Source organism: Abrus precatorius, unplaced genomic scaffold, assembly GCF_003935025.1.
Source record: "Abrus precatorius isolate BTA unplaced genomic scaffold, Abrus_2018 Scaffold8, whole genome shotgun sequence".
In the NCBI taxonomy this organism is placed as follows: domain Eukaryota; kingdom Viridiplantae; phylum Streptophyta; class Magnoliopsida; order Fabales; family Fabaceae; genus Abrus; species Abrus precatorius.
Window position 1 is genome coordinate 4,820,269 of NW_020874428.1, and position 19,791 is coordinate 4,840,059.

Genomic DNA, 19,791 nt, shown 5'->3' on the forward strand with positions numbered 1-19,791 from the left:
AATTGAGATGGAATAGAAAGTTAGTTGCGTTCCTGTATAGTAATTGGACGAGAGTTGTGCACAAGCGTAGTTGTGCGATGTTCCTGTATAGTAATATGGTATTGTGACGTATGTATATAGTAATATCAATAGGAAGTCAATGAGGGTTTCAAGAAGTGCAGTAACATGTACTTCTGAATCACACATTCTGAATCAAACGCTCACAACAGCAAAAACAAATGATGAAGATCCACACACTTCAACTAACACAAAATTGAATACCATATTTGTCACGGGTAAAGAGCTTCCCGGACTGCAAGTAATGGTAAAAGCATGAGAGATAGCAGAAACATGGTCCACAAATATGGAACATGAGAAAGGGGAAATTCTGAGGCTCAGAACTCTTTTCATCATGTCTCCGCAGCAACTTCTTCACCATTGATTTTTCCCTGCATTGAACTCTTCTCATTGTCTCCTTCCAGCTGGCTTAAATTGCCCTTCTCCTTGATCAATTGGATATGGTGGTGTTTGCAGTAGAGTTTTCCCTCGTGTGCTATGTAATTGGAGGGACTGATAACACACCCTCCATGGCAGCATTTGAAACAGCTCTTATGGTAAGGAGTTCCATTAACAGTAACCTATGTCATTATAAAATATTGATTTCATAAGCATTTGATAGTGTTAGCGGACAACAGTTATGGTTGTGTTATTTACCTTCTCAGTGGGATACACCGTTTTCTGACAACCAGCACATTTATCCCTTGTTCCACCAAACATACTTGAGACTTTGGCTGCTGCAGGTTTCTAATTAAAACAGCGGAAAAATTAGATGAACGCTGGAAAACTCTGTTGTGCACTACAAGTACCTAGATTTAGGATTTATTTACCTCATCCATATTTTTTTCTGGTTTGGCAATTTTTGGTGTCCCTAGTTAGGCAAAAAAAGGAATTACAGTTGAGTTAATGAGAAGAAAAGTTTAGTGAGGCATTTAATAATTCTATTATTGATCCTTGGTTACCTTCGAAGCTTTTGTCAAGGCTACCAGTTCTTTTGAACAGTTGATCGAAGTGTGGCTTGCAATAAAGAACTCCCTCAAAAGAGTTATAGTTGCTAAGCTGCAGATACATTAATCTGTTAGCAAACTTCATCTTATGAAAATTGCAATGTGGTAACTAGCCTTAATACACCAAATGGTAAAGTTATTCCCATATTATGTGTCCATCTTCTAAACCAGAGAATGCTTATTCCAGCAAATTCACATGCCTTCTAAGAACAACCAATTGCAGACACCAGATCCAAAGCTAGAAGCCTGAACTAGACCATATATGAACAAGAATTGGCAGAGAGAGAGAGAGAGAGAGACCTTCAGGGTTCCTTTGCAGTGGTGGCATCTGAAGCAAGCTTTGTGGAACACTCGGTTATCCGCAGTCAACTTATCAACCAGATAAACAGTTTTGTCACAGGCCATACACTTTTGGGTTGTTCCTGCAAATGCCATTCTTTCGTATCTTCTCAACTTACAAAGGTGCAAGCAGGCTATGATCTCTGCCTGTGTATCTATCTATTTGAGTTCTGTTTATTGGTTTGCCACTAAAGGGAAGAACAGGACAATGAAGATTGAAGAGGAGACAAGAAAAAAAAAAGGGAAGGAGGCAGAAATTTGCGGAGACTAAAGCAAACTTCCTTACAATTATAATGTCACAGACAATCATTTTTGTCAAATTTTAAGCACCTAACTACACTTTTCTCTCGTATATTTTAATGTTCTACCCCTGTATTCAACTGTAAATATAAATGCGTAAAAACTAAGGAAAACAATAAGTTTAACATGATTTTTTTTTATTGCCAAAACTCTTGTGCATCATTTCTCTAATTGCACAGTTCACATCATTAACAAAATTAGCATATTCTCACTTGGGAACATGGATTCATTGCCTTTTGCCTCAAAGTCCTTCCTCTCCACTTTCTATCATACATCAATAAATTTAAATTAACTTGCAACATCTTTTCAATAACTCTCTCTTAATTATTAAATAAAAGTATATTAATAAATTTATTAAATATATTTATCTTTTCGTTTCATATTTTTTATATAAAATACTAGGATATTATACTAAAATAGTCATATAACCCACAAAAAATTATTAATACCAAGTAGGCCCTCTAATTAAGTCCCATATTAGGGTATTAACTAGTTGCTAATTATTAAAATAGATCTCCCAAAAGCCTAAAAATCCGAGAGGGTAATCAGATTCTTCGTATAATATTTAATCAATGTGTATTTCATTAGAAAGCAACTTTGTAATCGTGGGGTCCCATGGCTTCAAAATTGCAACTGCCAGCAACTTATCATTCAACATCCAGCTGGCTTGCTTTCAGTCTTGAATCTAACTTTTGAAATAGCAACACATAATTTCTTGAGTTACAAGGATGGATGAAGTTTCATTTATGTCTCTGATGGACCAAACTAAGCACCTTTTCCAACATACAACCTCGGGTAATTGTATAGGCAATCTAGATCTAGAAAAGGTTTGCTATTCTTTTCATTTTCATAATATCACATCTAATACAATTATGGATCTAGTTAGGAGTAAATCTCTTTAAATATTCGGGTGGGTGAAAATATTTATTTATATATTTTACATAAATGAACAACTATTAGATGATTAAATAAAGTTGAGAGATAAGTAAATGTCTCACACTCTGTGATTTGGCACAAAGCTTCAATGATGGGTTGGGTGGGGTGTATGTGTACGTGCTATGGTTATTGCCATCTAAGCCTCCCACTCCAATTATGATGACAGCGTGTTTAATCTATTACTGTCCCACTACAAAAACTTCACTTTGCAACTTCTTAACAAGGTTCATTTCGTCATTTGGGTCTCTTTCTTGTTATTCTAAACAACATTATCTATATTTTGATAACCAGGGCATTTGGTCTAGTGGTATGATTCTCGCTTTGGGTGCGAGAGGTCCCGAGTTCGATTCTCGGAATGCCCCATCGTTTAAAGTTTTTATTTGTCAAATTTGTGTTCTTTATTCTGAATTGCTTATAAGTCTGCATTTAACAGATTGTATAGGGAAATTTCTGAGATAGATATGGTGCACCACATTTGGTATGCAATCATATTTAAATGTAAAATTTGGTATAATGTGGGGTGGTAATATTCTGCCAAACATTTTTTTTTCTCCTTTCCTATCTAACTTGAGTTTTGAATGCTATGTAGGATGGGAGTGATTCATATCAACCTGTAAAATTTGCCCCTGCTTCTATGAATCTAGATAAAGCTTCAAAACATGAAAGAAGTTACTTGCCAAGAGAAAAATAAACTATGAATCAGGCTAAGCAGATTCATCAGAGAAATGTTAGCAACACAGCACCCCTTTATTTGCAAAAATTTATTAAAATAAAAAAATAATAATCTTTTGCATCTTTAAATATTTATTATGTAGTTATTTACATTTATTTATTCTTAAACCCCTCTTGTTTTCCCTCTTGTTTTCTTATAATTTTGCATGTATCCATTGTAAAAAATGATTTAAGGTAGTTAAAAGATAAGATTGATGACAAAAACAAAATCAACAATCAACAATCAGCAAAAATGAATCCTAATTTTGGTTACTCATAAAAAATTGTCAAGTTCAAGAAAATGGAAAAAATTAAATAAATGTTGGTGAGAAAATAGGAAAAATCTTGTAGAGAAATGAAATTGTTTTCATTATTGAAGGCAAGAGGAATATCAGGAGGAAGAAGAATATTCATGATTCTATTAGCTCCTTAATTATAAAAACTTTTTGATGAGTACCTAGGCTATTCATCAACTAATTCTACATTAATTTTATGTTTAATGCACTAAATGACATTTTAAAATTTTCAAGTACAAATATATTAACAATAAGATTCAAAATAAAAGAGATAATTATATCATGTATTCTTTTTACATCTTAATTTCTCAAATTATTAATAATTTTTTTAAAAAAATATTAGCATTATATTAAACTAATTTTAAACTCAAAGAACTATAAATATGCCCATTATATTAAATTAATCCATAACTATTACAAGCTTTGTAACTCAATAAAAGAGATCGATCTATTCCTCAAAATATGTAAATAAATATTCAGCATTCATTTTATTTTTTTTACAACTCCTAAAAGTTATCATCTATGCTCAAAACTGAAATTAATTTCTCTACAGCATTCTTCCTATTTTTTTCACTAACATTTCCTAATAATTTTCTTAAACTGGATATTTTTTAAAAATTTCTTTTACGAGCAACCAAAATCAAGATTCTATTTTGGTAATTGTTTATTTATTTTCATCATCAGTCTAATCATTTAATTGTTATAACTTATTTTCACAGGTAATCACCAAAGTTATTATCTTAACAAACTCTACCTTACTTTTATATTTTGTGTATCTAAATACCATTTCAAAATTCAGGTAAAAAAATCTTAATAATAAGATTCAAAATAAAGTAGATAATTATATGATATATACCCCAAAAAAAAGTAAGCTAAGTATATAACATTGTTCAAATAATTGAACTGGTTATTCCGCTGATACATATCTGTTCTTCATTGACTGCGATCTATAAAAATAAAATAATGCTTTGGATTGAATTATGGTATATCACAGCACTTCTTGCGAGTATTATGGTATATCACACTAATTGTTGCTGACATGTTCTTAAATTTTTCAGTAAACAGAAAATCACTAATAAAAAATGATGAATTGAATTTGGACAATGCAAATCGTCTAAATATAAGGAGATAATAACAAAGTCTGAATCAACAATATTTTTATTGCATGACATCATGGCTGCAATCACTCTAGAGGAACAAATTAGGGTGACTTTAGTTAGGGAATTTAATTAATTCAGACAACTGTGCAATTTCATTAGTACTTACCCAAATCATTGAGTCAATCCAATTGAAACATGGAGAATTTAGTACACAAAAATAACATTTTAATATTACGAGACATTCAGTGTGATTTGGGTTAAATTATTCTTATTTTACTTTTGTAAATTATTTTTCATTTTTAATAATACAATTTTTTCTTTATCTATCTGTCACATTATTATTTTTTAGTAAATATTTTTTATTTATCTCTTGCATATAAAAATTATAGTATAACTACAAATATAATTACTCTGGTGAGTTTAAGTGCTAACCCAGTTTCAGATTATATGATTTTACAAAACTAATCAATAAAAGAATACGATTATCAGCCAAATTTTCAAACATACTCTGTTAAACTTACATCAGAAAAAATATATTATATATGAATTCTTGACGTTCACAAAGACCACCCCCATTGTTTTTCGTTGACAACTACATTTACCATCATTAATTTCAAGCTTCATATTCAAACCATGTTCCTTCTAGAAGACATTATAGACAGATATAAATAAAAATAATGGCGGCACTTTGGAACCTGTTACAGTTCTGAATGAAAAGACTGATTCCATACCCTCTTCAACAAGAAACATGTTCTCTGTAGTCTAATTTATAATCCTTGGCTCACTTTCTACGGCACTATACTCAATATATATTCATATTATTGAGTAAATGGTCAAGAAAGACTATACTAAATAGATAAGTTACTGTTATTTTTATGTGTTTATTGTTATATATATATATATATTTTAAAATTACTATTAATTTGAAAAATGAATAAAAAATATTTTAAATAAAAATAACAGTAAACACATAAGAATTATTATAAAAAAAATCTTTATTTCTTTCCCCTCCATTTAAATTAGTCAAAGATCATTTGGAAGCTTCGATAAGATCATTGCATTTAAAAGTTTAAACCCTTTATTTTGAGTTGACTTTGAGGAATGCCCTGGTCTAGTCATCTATATCTTTCTCTGTTTAAACCCAATAGCTAGATATCATAGCTTATTCCCAAAACGCCTCAAAGCAACACCTTGTGCACCTAAATTAAAACATCTTTTCCATGCATACACTAAACCCTTTTGTTTGTGGAACTTTCCATAACGAAGATGATGAACCATGCAGAAAATACAACAGAAAAAATAGTAGGAACAACAACCCTTACTCCAATCGTGGCCTAGACAAGTTTTCCGCACTTTTGTCTGATCTTGATGAGAAAAGGCAAAAGATTTATTCACAAATGAACCCTCATGATATTTCTTTTGTTCGCTTTGTGCACTCCAACACAAACGATTTTGTCCCTGTGATCGTGAAGGTTAAAAACAACAAGGATCAGAAACACAAGAGCCAAGAACTGAGAGTGGTGAAAGCAAGAATTTTGAGTCTTACCCAAGAGTCAACGGACAAGTCTTCAACCGAATCCATGGCTAATACTGCTGAAGAAAGAGAGCAACCCAAGATGGAAACTGAGACAAAGAGCTTCTTTTGGAACATGAAGAAGAATTTGGATATAAGGAATATTTCTTCGTATTTTCCAGTGGTTATTATATCAATTTTGTTGTTCTTGACTGCGTTTGGAAGATCAGGTGCAACTATTTGCACCTGTGTTTTGTGGTATGTGATTTCTACATTGAAGGGTAGATTAACAATTTCTACATTCAAGGTTATGAAGAAGCCTTCTTTCTATTTGCCAGTGATCACAACATCGACTTTGTTGTTATTGACTGTGTTTGGAAGATCAGTGACAAGTCTTTGCATCTGTGTTTTGTGGTATGTGATCTTCGCATTGAAAGATAAGTCATCAAACCAAAGGACATCGATGGAGAAGAAAGATGTAAGAGTGGTGAGTGAGAAGAAGGTGGTGGCAAATGAAGGGACCAAGAAAAAGAACTATGTTAGAGGGTTGAGTGAGAAGAAGATGGTGGTGGCTGAAGGGAGCAACAAGAAGAAAGATTTTGTTAGATGGTGGAGTGAAAAGAAGATTGCCACATCGGGGTTACTTTCTCCAAGAAGGGGTGATTCTGATGCTTCCAAGAACAAGATTCAAGGACAACATACCCATAAGAAAAGCAGTTGATAGTGAAGACTATTATCTGCTATTCATTTTCCTTTTTGTTTCTTCTTACTATTTCCATTTCTGAATTAGGAGAAAGTTTCTTTTTTTTTTTCATTTTGTTGGTGTGAATACGTGTAGTTTCCTTGGTGATGGGTTGAAAATTCAATTCTTCTCGTTACATTTTTTTTGAGTGTAAAGTACGGTAGAATTAGATGGCAATCCATGCCACGCCATGTTATGTACATGGGGTGGTTAATTGGTCCTAAGGTTCTTGAAATTCAAGTGATGCCAAATGATAAAAGTTAGGTAACTGATCGAGATTACAGAAGATCTAAGTTGTTTTGTGCCCATGCCACCATAATGAATAATAGTACCTGCTGGAGCAATGGATTTTGATTCATTCATGCTGTTGAAAACAAAATAGAAGAAAAAATTTCAAGATCAATATTTTTAGTGCAGTTTAGTCCAATAAATTAGTTCCTATACCACGCTTGTTTTAGAATCGTTACATTTTGAAGAATTTGGCATGAAATAAAAGAAAATGAACATGATATTCAAAATATTTAACAAGTCATGGTCATTCTCTTACTAAGAAGAATATTGCGGATTTTGAGGGGGAAATCCCAAGTAGTTTCCTCTGACTTTTTCTTTTTCCCATTAAGAATCGTGATCTCTTCATGAGAAAATTGTGGAAACAACATCATGTTTTGAATTTTCCTGATGATTTCATTTGTATTTTTTCTTGTCTTTTCGAAATTAGGGGAAAAGAACTTCCTTACTATCCTGGTTCTTGGCAGGTGGAATAGCCCCCAAGCATATATTTTGGGTAATATTACAGAAATGTTCTGCATCGTAAGTTTAACTCAGAGTCACTAGTGTTCACTTTTATTTTGCCTTTTAAAAGAAGTGTCCAATCTACTTAGAAGAAATTTTTGGATAAATCTCAGACACTCAAATTAGTTATACTAAATCAATAAAAAAATTGACACATTGTGGATTGCGATAATTAATTATTAATGCATCAACATTTTATCAGTAACATCGTTTTATATATATATATATATATACACACACAAGCTTGGTGGTGACTATGTCAGTCGACAATTACGATCCTTATTATTGGATAAAAAAACATTCCATAAATTCCTCTACTAAGCTTGCCAGCTATCGATTGCTTCGATTCGGATTCGGACTTAGTCCATGTTCCTGCCATCATCTTATATATCCAAAAAAATAAAAAGATAAATTCTGTAATATACTACCGTATATAAAAAATTCTAACAATAATATTTAAACAAGTATTTAAATAATAAATTATTATACTTGTTGTATTTAAATAAGTTAAAAAATGATTAAATCTTTAAAATAAGATGCAATTAAAACAAAAAAAAACCTAAAATATAAAAATAAAATAATAATATTATATCAATAAATTTTTATTTATAATAAATAAAAAAATTTTGAGCATAAATTATATTTTATTTAAAACTAAAAATTTATAAAAAATAAAATAAAAAATTCAATATATAATAATAATAATATTATTATTATTATGTAAAAAAATAATATAATTTTAAATAAATTATATATAATAATATATTTTTTAATTTATCATATTTTTTTATTGGATAAATTTTTTAAATATGATATCTATAAAACAAAAACTTTTAGAGTATCACAGCACACACCAAATAAAAAATTTCCAACTAAGCATTTTGCTTTCCTCATCTTTTTTTTTTTTTTCTACTTCTTTTAGGGTGATGGAGCCATTTACTCATTGATAATCCACGTAGGTCTTGACACAGTTTAAGACTCAAGTCAAGTTCTGCATAAGTATTTATTTTAAATAAAAACTTCTCTTTTAAATTAAAATCAACTTATACACTTCAAATTTCAAAAAAATTAAATAAAAAAGTTAATTCATTTTTTTTTTTAGTTGTATTCCTTATATATACTTATTAAAAAATTTATTCAAATTTATTCTAGTCTAATTTTATGCATTACTATAATGTAAGCTCAAATAGTAACAGGGAGCGTCCTATCGCAAAATCAGTAGAAAATCATATGATTTGTGCAAAAAAATTAAAAGTTCATGCACTTTGTTTTCAAAGCATATTTCTACACCAACCATTTCCGCATAAGACAAGTAATAATTAGTGTATGTTTGAAAACAACGTTAGAAAACTTATAAATATACATCCAATGAAAAGCTATAACTAATTGTATATTTGAACAAACATTTTCAAACGTCTCAAAGAATTTAATTTTGTAAATTAATTTTATTTAAAAGTTTAAAGTGATGTGATTTAAAGACATGTTATCTCAAACGCAAGTTTAAAAGACAATCAATTATGTCATAAAACAACCAAAAACCCACATTTATACTCCAAATTGAGTTCGGAGACTTTTAACACGCATCCAAACAAGCATTAATAGCATTGATTTAGCATGGACCCAATGCTATTAATAGCTATAGAAAAAGCTGTCATGATTTAGCAAGATATGCAATATTTTGCAGTGAGTTCAAAGAGATACATTGATACAACATGAAAAGCACCATTCTTCTCACTATCATTTTACAGGACACCCACAAATGATATTAACTTAATTCAGCCAACCTCACAGATTTCGGCCCAACAAAATAAAGATTTCCTTTTTGGAAGAGCTAACTAAAATAAGTGCGTGCTGTCTGCTGTTAATGATAATTGACCGCACCGCATCACAGGAAAAGAAAGGAACTGTTTAGAAAAAGAATTCGATACAGCTTTGATTTAATAACTAATCATAGTTTGGAGCAGTGATTTTAAGGAGTTAATACCGATGATCTCTGAAGATATTCCCATTATCCCACGTGATATGCTTGAGTAGACCCTAAAAGGATCAAGTCAATGACCCTAAGAAATTGAATGCAGTCCACATAACAGAACATTCTACGAGTCTAATCTGGAGGTCAGTCTAAAATTAAAATGCGTTCAAATTTGTACCCAATAATTAAAAGAGATTTCCAGTCCTTATTCCTGTATTAAGTAAAGGAGTTTTTAGTCAATATTGGCAGACTTGCCATCGCTACAGATGGTCAAACTGGTGAGCCAAATGGCATCAACAGAAAATAATGCTTGGAACAAAGAGAGACACTTGAGAATTGAGATACCAAAATCTAACCTTGAATCTCCTCCGGCGGACATTTTCTGGACTGTGGCGAGAGATGTGGGCCTGATGTCTGGGAGCTTCACTTCTGTAATGATCTGCTGCTATTGTGGATACTGTGTCGTTCTTCTCTTGCGCTTGATTCCTTGAATTCCGAAAAAACCCATCTTTGTCCCAACTAACATCATAATCAGCCTTCAATCGTGATCCTTGCTGTACATTGACAACTCATAAATCGTCACCAATAAATCATTTATAAGGCATGAACATATCTAAGCTTTCAAATTTGCAAAATATTCTTCACGTCAATTGCTACCCATTTTTCATCAGTGTTATGAACATGTAAGAAGTGTTGTGAACATGTAAGTTGCATATGAAGATTTCTTGATAAACAATGCAACATAGAAAACAGAAAATGACTTGAGAGATCAAAGAAAGAGAGAGAGAGAGAAAAGGACGATACGGATTTACGTGGTTTACCCTTTGCATGGGCTACATCCACGGGAGCAGTATGATCACTTGTTTATTTTTTAGTAAAATTCAAAAAAGAGATACAATAAAGTGTCGTAAGATACCCTATATATAGATTGGGTTGTTTCACATGGTATACGTCGTAACTGAATTTAACTAACAAAAACAGCCAATCCAGACTAGCTGTTCTTTGACAGCAAGGCTGATTACTTAAGATCCAAGGTATGGTTAACAATTCTCCACCTTGCATTGGAGTCTTAGGCTAAGCTTCAGATGTGATGCTACTGCCACCTGTCCCTAAGAACTATTTCCACTTATCAACATTAAGCAAGTCCAAGCAATGCATGAACTTGCTTCTTGGGACCGATTTTGTGAACATATCTACGGGATTATGCTTTGTGTCTATCTTCTGAACTTTTATCCTTTTCTCAGTTCAGATGAAGTGGTGTCTAACATCTATATGTTTGGTCCTTTCGTGATGAACTTGATCTTTAGCCAAGCATATAACACTCAAACTATCACAGTAAATTACGGCATAATCTTGAGGGTAACCAAGGTCTGTGATTAAGCCCTTCAACCATATTCCCTCCTTTGCTGCTTCTGTCAAAGCCATGTATTCGGCTTCAGTGGTAGATAGAGCCACTGATGGTTGGAGTGTTGATTTCCAGCTTACAAGAGAATTACCTAATGTGAAGGCATATCCAGTAATAGATTTTCTTCCATCTTGGTCAATTGCATAATCTGCAGCTGAGTACCCTGCTAAGGTGCAGTCTTTATTGGCATCATAAACCAGTCCAACATCTGAGGTACCCTTAAAATATCTAAAAATTCTCTTTGTTGCTTGCCAATGCTCCTTTTGAGGTGAGTGTAGGAACCTGCTGACCACGCTAACTGCATGTGCTAGGTCAGGTCTTGTACATACCATAGTGTACATGAGACTTCCAACAACACTTGCATAAGGTACACGATTCATGTATTCCTTATCTTCTGTAGATTGATGAGCTTGAACAGAAAGGTGATTCTTAGCTGCCAGAGGAGTACTTAAGTGTTTTGCAGTGACCATTCCAAACTTCTTCAGAATCTTCTGTATGTATTCCTTCTGTGACACAAATAGCTTTTTGTTCATCCTATCTCTATATATTTTCATGCCGAGGATCTTTTGAGCAGGACCAAGATCCTTCATGTCAAATTCTTCACTCAACCATGTCTTTAATTTCTGAATTTCTGACTTGTTTTGAGATGCTATGAGCATATCATCAACATAGAGTAAAAGATATATCATAGCATCACCCTCCACCTTGCTGTGGTAAACACAGCAGTCATAGGGGCTTCTTTGAAAATCTTTGCTGATCATGAAGCTGTCAAACCTCTTGTACCACTACCTAGGAGATTGCTTTAACCCATACAACAACCTTTGTAGTTTACAGACATAGTCTTCTTTTTCATTAACTTTGAAACCTTCAGGTTGAGTCATTAAGATGTCTTCATCCAATTTTTCATGTAAAAACGTAGTTTTCACATCTAGTTGCTCTAGTTCCAGGTCTTGACATGCTACAAGAGCAAGTAGAACTCTTATAGAGGTGTGTCACACAACAGGTGAGAAGATCTCGTTATAATCCACTCCTTCCTTTTGACTAAACCCCTTTGCCACCAAATGTGCCTTGTATCTTATTGAATCAGTTCCGGGAATACCATCTTTTCTTTTGAAAATCCATTTGCATCCCACTACATATCTTCCTTCAGGTTTCTTGATCAGCTTCCATGTTTGATTTTTGTGAAGTGATTCCAATTCTTCTCTCATGACAAGTATCCATTTGTCAGCATCATGTCCATTGATAGCTTCCCTGTAGTTATTTGGTTCTGGATTGTCAACCTCTTCAGCTACATGGAAGGCATAGACAGTTATGTCTTCAAAACCATATCTGATTGGAGGTTTAATAACCCTTTTTGATTTTTGTTGACCTTCCTGATCAGTTTGGTTGTCAGCTTGACTAGATTTCTGATTGAGTGAGTCTGATTCTGATTCATCATCTGAAGAACTTGACTGAACAGATTCTGAAGTATTCATATCACATTTTGATTTATGAGGAGTAGTGTGATTCTCCACTTGTTTGGGCACCTGTGACATTTCTTTTGAAACATACTTAAAATTTTGGTCAGACATAACAATTTCATCAAAAAATAACATCTCTGCTTAATATAACCCTTTTTTCAGATGGTGACCAAATTCTGTATCCTTTTACCCCTTCTCCATATCCCACAAATATTCCTTTCTTAGATCTAGGTTCTAACTTATCCTCATTACTGTGATAATAAGCTGGACACCCAAAGACTTTAAGCTTAGAGTAATCTGCAGATTTGTTTGACCATATTTCAATTGATGTTTTACAGTTAATAGCAGTTGAGGGAGATCTGTTGATCAAATAACAAGCAGTGATGATGGCTTCTGCCCAATACCTTGTATCTAAATCAGCATTAGATATCATACACCTGGCTCTTTCCAATAAGGTCCTATTCATTCTTTCAGTTACTCCATTCTGTTGTGGAGTATTTCTAACTGTTAGTTGTCTTGAAATACCATGTTCCTTGCAGAAATCATTAAATTCAGTTGAACAGAATTCAAGACCATTATTAGTTCTAAGACATTTAACTTTCTTGTCAGTTTTGTTTTCAACTAAGTTTTTCCAGTCTTTGAAATTTTTAAAGGCCTGATTCTTATGCTTCATTATGTAGATCCATGTCATACTTGAATAATCATCAATAATGGATAAGAAATACCTAGCACCTCCAAGAGATAGAACCTGTGATGGTCCCCAGTAATCAGCATGAACATAGTCCAGGATTCCCTTGGTGGTGTGCATTGATTTAGGAAACTTCACTCTATGTTGTTTTCTGTAGACACAGTGCTCACAGAAATTGAGCTTTTGAAAAACTTTGTTGCCTAGAAGTCCTTGCCTATTAAGGATCAACATTCCTCTTTCACTCATGTGTCCAAGTCTCATATGCCATAAGTATGTTGAATCTGACACATAGTCAACTGATTTGGTTAGAAGTGAAACTCCACCTGCTTCCTTAGCTGTTGATCCTTGTAGTATGTATAGGTTTCCTCTCTTTGTTGCTCTCATGACAGTAGTTGAGCCTTTCCTTATATTCCAAATCCCATTTTCTCCATCCCATTTGAATCCTCTAGAGTCCAAAACTCCCATGGAGATCAGATTGTTCTTCAGTTCAGGTACATATCTGACTTCAGTGAGAATTCTAATTGTTCCATCAAACATCTCAAGTTTGATAGATCCTATTCCTGCAACTTTACATGGTGTGTGGTCTCCCATAAGAACATTCCTGCCAGATCTATCTTCATATGTATGAAACCAGCTTTTGTTTGGACACATATGATAAGAACATCCTGAGTCAAGTAGCCATTGTTCCGCAGAATGTTGAGGGTGATCAATAATTGACAGCACTAACTCAGTTTCAGATGAGGAATCTTCCTGTACATTTGCAACTGTTGACTTTTGTTTCTTCTTCTTTGGACAATCTTTCTTCCAATGTCCCAGTTCTTTGCAATAATTGCAGATATCCTTTGGATCAAATTTCCCCTTTTTCTTACCTTTATCCTTCTTATTTTTCTGGGTTGAATCTGTGACCATGAGTCCAACTCCATTGCTGTCTTCATCATTTCCTGAAACCTTGTTCCTCAATTCTCTTGAGTGTAGGCTGGATTTCACTTCCTCCATGGTAATGCGATCTTTGCCAACACTTAAGGAATTAACGAAACTTTCATATGAATGGGGCAATGAGGCTAACAAAATCATAGCGGCATCTTCATCCTCTACCTTGACATCAATATCTCTAAGTTCCATTAAGATGAAATTTAATTCATCTAAATGTTCCTTTAGAGATGTACCTTCCTTCATTTGAAAGTTGAATAGTCATCGTTTCAGGAGCAACTTGTTGCATAAGGATTTTGTCATATAGAGTCTTTCAAGCTTTTGCCACAGACCACTTGCTGTATCTTCATTTGCTACCTCGTACACCACTTCATCCGATAGAGATAGCAGAATCATCGAATGTGCTTTCTCTTCTTGTTCTGCAAGTTCTTCCTTCTTCTCCTCTATGATTTCCTTCTTCTTCTTCTTCATTGAGACAGACGAAAGAGGCCCCCATAATCTTTGTTCTTTCAACAAAGCTCGCATCTTGATGCGCCATAGGTTGAAGCTGTTCTTGCCATTGAATTTCTCAAATCTCAGAGTTGTTGCCACTGTTCTTTGAACGCTTCTTGCATGATCTTGCAGCGGAAAAGATCAAGTTATTGAAGGTTGAATGTTAATATGGCCTTAGAGATGGTAATCTTGATTCGGTCCCTTCGAACTTGGCTCTTGATACCAATTGTTGTGAACATGCAAGTTGCATATGAAGATTTCTTGATAAACAATGCAACACAGAAAATAGAAAATGACTTGAGAGATCAAAGAAAGAGAGAAAGAGAGAAAAGGACGATACGGATTTACGTGGTTCACCCTTTGCATGGGCTACATCCACGGGAGCAGTATGATCACTTGTTTATTGCTGAGTAAAATTCAGAAAAGAGATACAATAAGGTACCGTAAGATACCCTATATATAGATTGGGTTATTTCACATGGTATACGTCGTAACTGAATGTAACTAACAAAAACAGCCAATCCAGACTAGCTGTTCTTTGACAGCAAGGCTGATTACTTAGGATCCAAGGTATGGTTAACAATCAGCTATAATTGCCAATATGAAGCAAACCATAACTGCTATTTTGTTATCAGATTCAGCAATTGCCATAACACTTCTAACCACTTCCGTTACCAGCACAAAGAATGAGATTGCCTAATTATGTAAATATTGATCCATCGTGAAATAACAACACAACCCAAAAAGTTCATACAAGATAATGACAATAAAGATGCAAGATTTTATCGCAGGGCTTTATTAGACACTCTGGTTATGTATGATTTCACAATAAGTGAATAAAAATAAGTCAGAAACTAAGCCAATACCTTTTGCAATGAGCGACCACACAGCACTCTCAATGCATCATGGAAGTCTCTATATTTTTCAAACTGAACCACAATCTTGCAGTAAAGGCCTGAAACTAGGTCTCCACCGTCTTCATCTGCATCCTTACCTAGATCATCATCCTCAGCAACATTAAGATTCCTATTGAACGCAAGTCATCGAGCAAGGGGATTAGTTATAGTAATGTGGGAGCTCAGTAACGTAAATAAGACAATTCTCAGTCTCACAAAGGCAATACAAACATTATCTAAACCTTCAGAAGGCTTTATGAAGGACAAATCACCACTCTGCCAAAGAACTGCAGGTTAAGAAGGTTCATAGAATATCTCCGTAGCTTTTCAAGTTTATTCATGGACTACGTTCTTCCCTTTTTCTGGTTTGAAAAAGAAAATAGGAAGAGAGGAAACTACCCCCAACATAAAACCAGGACATGGCACAAGCCTCAGCAAGGGCTCTTGCTTACAAATGATCTTTACATAGGCCTTAAGTTAAAGCTTAAGTGATGTTCAGAAGAATTTATAAATAGTTTATGACTCTTATAAGCTCTTTTAACTTCTTTCAAACAGATTTTTTCATATAGCTTATCAAAATAAGCTTTTTTTCATCTTATATCAATAAATTTCATGATCTAATTTATAGTATAACCTCCAAAAATTCTCTTCAAGTTATAAAGAAGTTAAAACGAGATTAGCTTCAAAAAAATAGAGAAGTATAAGTTAATTTTAACTTATGGGAGGACTTTTATGAATCTTTTATATTGTTTTTCTTCTCTTACAGAGACTTATCCACAAACTTACCCAAACAGGGCCTTAGTTTATTCCAACAAATTTCACAATCAAATGTATATTGCAAAGCCTTATGTAACAAGAACTTATTGAATAAACACTTAAGAAAACTGTGTATCCAAATGCACCATCAATACGACTTTAGCTCAACATATTTTAAAAAAAGAATCATTTATTTTTCTAACTTTCGAAAGAACTTCTGAAAAATAAGCAATTGAAAAGAAGTATTTACACTACTTACCAACAGAGCTAACAACCAAAGAGAAAGTAACCCATGCGTCTTAATAAATATCCCAATCAAGTGGAACCTTCAATTCAACAAAATACCAATCCAAAAACACGTAACAGCAACGATCTGAGAAATGCCAGTAAAGCACTCTTTTAAACACAGTCTTCAATATTCTTTCTTAAATTGATCATTATTTAAAAATTGCTTTGACTTTTAAAAAAATTTAACCAATTATAGGAAACGTGTTGAAGAAAGTCGTCACAAGCACTTCTCATCGCAACAACAATCGCAAATTGAAGCCCTAATTCTTATGTACCTTATTTTGCCAAATGTGGAAAAGATGGTATGAGTGACGAGCATGGAAGGCTTAGAAGAAACCCTAGGCTCCGCGAACCACCGCGAGGGCAGGCCCCTCAGAACAATGGTGTCGGGTTCGCGCTTCACTCTACTCAAACCACGATTCTGAAACGCGTAAAAATGTTCCCAGTCTTTCTTGATGGCTTCGAAATCGTCGGAAACGGGAACGGTAACGGCGAGTTTGAACTTAACCCCTTGGAGGTTGAGTTCGATCCCGTCAATGCTTTCGGCGAGGCGCGTCCTCCACGCGCGAAGGTGGTCCTCTGTTTGGAGGAAGGAGAGATCCCAAACGTGGAGGGTTCCAGAGGCGACGGGGTCCTGGCGCTTGCGTTTCTTGGTGTCCCTTCGGCGCGTGAGTTGGAGATGGTCTTCGGGGAGTGAAAGGGAGTGAGAGGTTGAGAGGAAGTCGATGAGGGCACGTTTCATCTTCCAGTCATCGATTGGGTGAGTGAGAGTAAGGGGTGTGGAAGGGTACACTGTGAGGTTTAGCTTGACGCGTGGCACCAGGGTGAGACCGTTCTCTATCTCCAATTCCTTCAATGCTTCATCTTCTGTGTTCCTCCTCATACTCACTCTCTCTCTCCACTTCTCGCTTTGGCTCCCACTGCCGGAGAACACCCAAACCTCGTCGCTTTTCTGTTTTCCTGTCGGAACACCACCTCCTTCCCCTCCAATTACTGCATATATGCTTCCGTTAAAGCTTCGTTATATATTTTTTCAAATTCTGTTATTATTTTATAAAATATTAACTAAGTAAATTTATATTATTTTGAAAATATAAAAATATTTACTTTTTGTAATAAAAAAAAGTATAGACATAAAGAATAAGAAAATTCTTTTAATAAACTTTTCTAACAAAATTTCAAATTTTTAAATTTTAGTTTTAAAAGTTTTTAACATTAAATTTTAAAATTAAATCATTTGAACTCTTCTTCTTTTTTAGTTCAAGCTTGTTTAGTATGATGAATACAAGCAAGTGTGGTTATGCTTATAATTATATTTGACAATATCAATAACATGATAATTATAATAGAAATAAAATAGCAAGAATAAAGATTGTGGTAATTTACGAATAATAAGTTAGTAGATAATATAATGGTGGTACAGTATGATAACAAAATTAGTTATATAAAAACTATAAAGGTGGCTAAAATAATCGTGTGTTAATAATAATAATTATTATGATGATAATAATTATTATTATTGTAATGATATTAGAACATAGTTATTATGCTAACAATAATTAATTAATAATAATAATAATAATATCGTAATAATTAAAATTACTTTTAAATTGAATTAAAAATTAATTTTATTTTAAAAATTATAATAAAAAAACAAAAACTCTCAATGAAACTGAGATTAAATTAACTAAAATTTAAAATATCTACAAAAGTTGATTTGTTGTATCAATTTTTAAAATTTTATTTTGAAAATTAATCTAATCTAATTCAAATCATACACATATGTATTTAACTTTTTATTCATATTTATATAGTTAAATATTTATAAAATTATAATATTTTTTATTTTTATAATTATATTTTTTATTTACACTATGAATATTATTAAAAATAATTCTATTTTAAGTCATATTTCATCCATGTATTCGGTGGTATAATTATGTAAGTGTTATTAGAGATATATTTTATTATTTTTATACATTTATAAGCATATTTATTTTATAATTTAATAATATAAAAAGCAACAAAATAAAATAATTTAATAATCACATTTTAACTAAATTAAAAAATAAGTTATAAAAATCAAATTATATCATCTGATTTAAATTTATTTTATCATATTTAATTATATGTAAAATATATTTAAATCAATTTAAATTAAAGTATAATATATTTTTATAATTAAATTATATAATTTTTTTACCAACAATTAATCAAATACATAAAAGAAATACTTTATTCTTAATTTCCATCATAGTAATCTTCTCTCCATCATAGATACATTTGTTCTAAGTAATTTTTTTCTTTTATTTTACTTAGTTATGAGTAGTATTTGTTTAAGTTTGACTTTATAAAAATTAAAATTCCTTTAAAGGTAAATTTTCTTTCTCAAATAGTATATTAAAAAAATATAATTAAAAATTATATATTATATTAAAATAGTATGAACAAAAGACTTTATATAAAAAAAAGTCTAAACAAAAAAGTTAAACCAACAAAATACATACAAATAACTAATTAACAATTAATTAATAATTTTTAATTATTAATTGATACTTTCTCCTACTAGGTTAGAAGTAAATGTTAGTGATTCCTAACTTGAAAATCAAATGAAAAAATAGATATGACTTAGAGACTTTAGTAAAAATGTCAATTATTTGTTCATAATTGCTGATAGGAAAAAGATGAAACAATTTTTTTTGGAGCTTATTCTTTACAATATGGCAGTCAATCTCAATATGTTTTGTTCGTTCATAAAAAAATTGCGTTAAACGTAATGTATCATGCAGGTTAACTATCATAATATAACAAGGTTTATAAAAGGAATTTTTAAATCCTAAAGAATGAGTTAGCTATTGCACTTAAGTCACAGTGAAGGCAAGGGCTTGTACTTGACTTCTAAGGAGGATTTTAGATATGGTTGATTGTTTCTTTGATTTTCATGAAATAAGGTTGTCTCCTAAAAAGATGCAGTAGCTTAGTAACAGATTTATGAGTTTTGGGACAAGTTGCCTAATCTAAATCACTAAAAGCCTTAAGTTGCAACAGGGAGGAGGTAGAGCTACTTTAAGATATATGGGGATTCTTAATGATGCTTTGTGATGAAGGTTTGTAGGGATGACATAAACTGTC

The 19,791-nt window shown here is 32.6% G+C and overlaps 2 protein-coding genes and 1 non-coding gene across 3 annotated transcripts; 1 reads left to right on the forward strand and 2 right to left on the reverse strand.

Annotated features, from left to right (window-relative positions):
* Nucleotides 1–283: 283 nt before the first annotated feature.
* Nucleotides 284–1,672, reverse strand: LOC113846822 (LIM domain-containing protein WLIM1-like). The gene is made up of 5 exons (XM_027475491.1): nucleotides 1,344–1,672; nucleotides 999–1,095; nucleotides 867–907; nucleotides 694–783; nucleotides 284–617 (listed from the first exon to the last, which is right to left on the reverse strand). The coding sequence occupies exons 1-5, from the start codon at nucleotides 1,476–1,478 to the stop codon at nucleotides 390–392; spliced, it is 591 nt and encodes a 196-aa protein (XP_027331292.1). The 5' UTR covers nucleotides 1,479–1,672; the 3' UTR covers nucleotides 284–389.
* A 1,236-nt stretch (nucleotides 1,673–2,908) lies between these two features.
* TRNAP-UGG lies at nucleotides 2,909–2,980 on the forward strand. Its single transcript has one exon. It is a non-coding gene; the product is annotated as a tRNA-Pro (tRNA).
* Nucleotides 2,981–9,385: 6,405 nt separating this feature from the next.
* On the reverse strand, nucleotides 9,386–17,652 carry LOC113846470. Its single transcript, XM_027474791.1, has 4 exons — nucleotides 16,935–17,652; nucleotides 15,586–15,745; nucleotides 10,101–10,298; nucleotides 9,386–9,955 (listed from the first exon to the last, which is right to left on the reverse strand). The coding sequence occupies exons 1-4, from the start codon at nucleotides 17,540–17,542 to the stop codon at nucleotides 9,950–9,952; spliced, it is 972 nt and encodes a 323-aa protein (XP_027330592.1). The 5' UTR covers nucleotides 17,543–17,652; the 3' UTR covers nucleotides 9,386–9,949.
* Nucleotides 17,653–19,791: the final 2,139 nt, after the last annotated feature.